This window comes from Gymnoscopelus braueri, assembly GCF_963280865.1.
Source record: "Gymnoscopelus braueri genome assembly, chromosome: 2".
In the NCBI taxonomy this organism is placed as follows: Eukaryota; Metazoa; Chordata; class Actinopteri; order Myctophiformes; family Myctophidae; genus Gymnoscopelus; species Gymnoscopelus braueri.
The window spans coordinates 50,477,269-50,481,235 of record NC_137604.1 but is presented as its reverse complement, the minus strand read 5'-3'; the positions used below and the strand labels follow the sequence as shown (position 1 = coordinate 50,481,235).

The 3,967-nt window shown below is 43.5% G+C and overlaps 1 protein-coding gene across 2 annotated transcripts in view; it reads right to left on the bottom strand.

Annotated features, from left to right (window-relative positions):
* LOC308074703 (netrin-1) overlaps positions 1–3,452 on the bottom strand; it is a 76,502-nt gene extending 73,050 nt beyond the window's left edge. For both annotated transcript variants that reach the window (XM_080414208.1, XM_080414209.1), the window contains exons 1-2: positions 3,194–3,452; positions 1,772–2,857 (exon numbers count right to left, since the gene is read on the bottom strand). In XM_080414208.1, coding sequence (XP_080270334.1) covers positions 1,772–2,825 — 1,054 coding nt within the window. In that variant the 5' untranslated portion in view covers positions 2,826–2,857; positions 3,194–3,452. The remainder of the gene's footprint in view (positions 1–1,771; positions 2,858–3,193) is intronic.
* Positions 3,453–3,967: the final 515 nt, after the last annotated feature.

The window sequence follows — 3,967 nt, the reverse complement described above, 5'->3', positions numbered from 1 at the left end:
TATTATGTAATCTATACATCTCTGTGCGACAACTGAAACTACTGTAGCTTTGATCCTTGTGCTGCTATTGTGTTCAGAAGGAGAACACACAACATCATATAGTTGTTTGTCACACATCAGCTTTTCTACACTTGATTTATTTTGGGTAGAGCAAAGCATGTTTATAAAGTTATTATAATTAAAATAATCAGTGGTCCCCTTGGGGTTGTTTTGGAGTGTAAATACATATATTGCAGTTTTTCTATATGCATTTGATATTGAGCAGTACTGAACAATTCTGAGTGAGTGATATTTAATATTAATCCTAATAATATACGCAAATAAATAATGACTAGTGTTCCTGTCATTCTCGGTATGATTTTAGATCTAATAGCCTGCCTTTTAAAGTCATCAGAAATAATATGAATTATGATTCATATACATCGCAGGCTACAAAATAGTATTTTACTATTTTGATAAATCATTTTACCAAAAGCCCAACTGACTTTGATCTGGTAAATAATTATGTGGAGAGGACAATCTGCTTTCAATTACGACCGTGGTGGGCTTGTTACAGAGCTTTTCATATAAATTAAAGTGTATCGCTTTATTGCAGTGGTAAAGTTTAGCCATGAGAAATATTTCAGTAAATGATTAGGCTCAGTGGGCCCTTTGAGGTGGTTTAAAAGCATCTATATGAGATACGGCCTACAACGGGCTAAATGGACGTATGGCTTTTAAATTGCAAATTCATGTTGCATGCAACCTAAACAAAATAGTGAGCTTGTGGACGTAGGCTACAAGATCCTTTTTTCTTTTAAAGGGGGGGTTGTTTTGTCAGTGATCGTTCATCGTTTCAAAGGCCAGCAATCGTGGCCTGACTATATCCAAACGAAATTCAACAAACAATAACGTTTAAAAAATAATCGATTATTTGTATTAAAATTATTCACATGAAGAAACTAGGCCTATATAATCAGAATTGTGTATTTTCACATTGCACGCAGCTTCCATTCTAATTTAGCCTCTTTGTATTTGAGGCCCATAGGCTATTTTCAGTATGTTCGTTTCAAAATGATATTTTGATCAGCCCAAAAAATATATTAAGCCTAATATACCCTAAATGGCAATTTTGACACTGCTGTCTGCATGTCAGCATTCAAAGTTTCAAACCAAAGAACTGACTCGAAATCAGTTGTGGAAAAAGTAGGCTACTCACATGTTTTTACTTAAGCACATAGTATCAATACTGCAATGTAGAAATACTCTGTAAGTAAAAGTCCGGAATTCAAAATGTACTTGAGTAAAAGTACAAAAGTATTGGTATCAAAATGTACTTAAAGTACCAAAAGTGGAAAGTACTCATTATGCAGCATGTCCCATTTCACAACTTTTCAAATGGATAAAATGGATACAAATCTTTTGAAAATAGCAGATCTACAAGCTCACAATGCCTGCATTGCAAAACATCAAAGTAGGCCTACAGTACTTGAGTAAACGTAGTTAAAGTACTTAGTTACTTTACACCACTGAGCGAAATGGGAGATGAGTATAAGTTTGGAAAGACTTACAGGCCTAATTGTTAATGTGTCCAACTGTTGTATTGTGGTTGCCTATTACCTCATCATGATAGGTTAATTACTCACGTTTATTATGCATTATAGTCTGGTGTTTGTTTGTCTTATTGGCATGTCTTGTTGATGCATCTGTCTGTTATGTCTTATAAAAACCAATATAAATGAATATATACAAAAATAAAAAAAGTTGGATAAAAAAGTTTGTATAGACTCACCGACACATTCGTTGGCCTCCCTGGCCGTGGCCCGCTGCCACGGCCTGTCGTAGTGAAAAGGTTTGCACCTGTCGCACTCCGGCCCGGCGGTGTGGTGCTTGCACTCACACACCAGGTCTCCGTCCCGGTCCTTGACGCAGCGCGACGCGTGCCCGTTGCACTTGCACCGGCCGCCCACCTGCAGGTCCGACGCCGCGTAGAAGTACGAGTCCCGGGCCGAGTCCGAGTCGTCCTCGTTCTCGTCGCCGAACGTGTGCAGGCGGCTGAACACCACCTTGACGTCGGTGGCCGTCACCCAGTCCTGGAGCACCGGCGAGTTGTCGAAGTCGTGCGCCGAGGGCCGGCCGTCCAGCGTGCTGAAGGCGATCAGGCCGCCGGACAGCGGGTGCATGTCGGTGTGCGAGTCCGTGCAGATGGCCTCCTGCTCGTTCTGCTTGGTGATGGCGGCGCGGCTCGGCTTGTTGTACATCTTGCGGCACTGGGTCGAGTAGAACTGGAAGGGCACCCAGGTCTTGCCGTAGTCCATGGACTTGAAGATGGCCATGGACTCGGGCCGCGGCGAGCAGAACTGCAGGCTCACGTAGGTCACCTCGAACTTCTTGCCCAGCGACAGCGTCAGGGTGACGTTCTGCGGGTACTGCACGAAGTTCTCCGACTGCCAGCAGGTGAGGTTGTGCGGGTTGTTGAGGTCCGTGAGGTAGGCCGGCGGGTGGTACCGCCGCGGGTCCGAGGCGTCGCACCACGCGTGGCAGCTCCGGTGCCTCTCCTTGCCCCCCTCCGCGTCTCCCGGCTTCTCCGTCACCACGCAGTAGCGGCTGGGCGTCGTCTTGCCGCAGGTGCTGGAGACGCGCACCTCCTTCCCGAACGCCGAGTTGACGAAGTCCGGGATGCAGCGTCGCGGGTGCCCGTGCTCGTCGTAGCACGGGTCCGGCGGAGAGGTCTGCGCGGCGAACATGCTCATGGTGCCACCGTACGATGATCCAGCGTGCGCGCCCCGGCACATCAGCACTGACATGATGGTGACCGCCACCAACTCCAAAATCCTAGGAATCATTATTCCTTAGTTGTTGTTCCTTTAAAATCCCCCTGAAAAAAAAGCCATGGAAAAAGAGAATGAGAATGAAAGTTTTTGCCATATAACACGCACAAAGGGATAGAGCAATATGGAAGCGTATTTGAAATCTTATTTTGATTTGAATGCCATGGCAAATCAAAGGCTTTAGCAAATCAAAGGCTTTAGCATTCAAATCGAAATAATATTTCAAATGTATAAATACACTATAGGCCTACAATTAATTGACACCTATAATGTTTTAATTGAAGTATAGCCTATGTTGTTCACACAAAAATGCCCAACCAATTCAACCATCAGTGAACAGATTCGTGTCTCTTTAAAAAAAATCCTAATAAAGCACACTATACCTCAAAATAAAAATAGAATCAAGAGTGCAGAAAAAAATTTGTCAAAAATCTCGGCGTGTTATTATTATAGACGCCAGTCAGTCACAGATCCTCTTGTTTTCTTGTTTGTTTCTTGTTGAATTTCCTGCGCAAAAACACTACGGCTGGATATAAGAGCCGCTAGTCTACTTCTGGCAGTTCCACTCCTCTACCCGTCTTTCTCATTCACCCTGTTCTGTTCCTCTCTCTTTCTCACACTCTCACTATCCCTCATTCACCCTGTTCCTCTCTCTCTCTCTCTCTCATTATCCCTCATTCACCCTGTTCCTCTCTCGCTCTTCTCTCTCTCTCTCTCTCTCTCTCTCTCTCTCTCTCTCTCTCTCTCTCTCACTATCCCCATTCACCCTGTTCCTCTCTCTTTACTTTCTCTCCCCCCCTCTCTCTCTCTCACTATCCCTCCCCGTGTAGCACAGCTTGAGGTCAACTCGTCTTGAAGGGTGATAGCCTGCCATACAGAGTGGTGTAAAGTAACTAAGTACATTTACTCAAGTAGTTTTTTACTTTACTGGAGTATTTCCAATTTTCAATACTTTTACTACTCCACTACATCTCAGAGGCAAATATTGTACTTTTTATTCCACTACAATTATAAACTTTAGTTACCAGTTACTTTGTAGATTTTGATTATTATTACAAAACATAGCCTACATTACCCACTTCAGCCCTATACATTTCAACCATTTGAAAATAGCAGATCTACAAGCTCACAATGAGTCGCAATGTGACACATTGTGA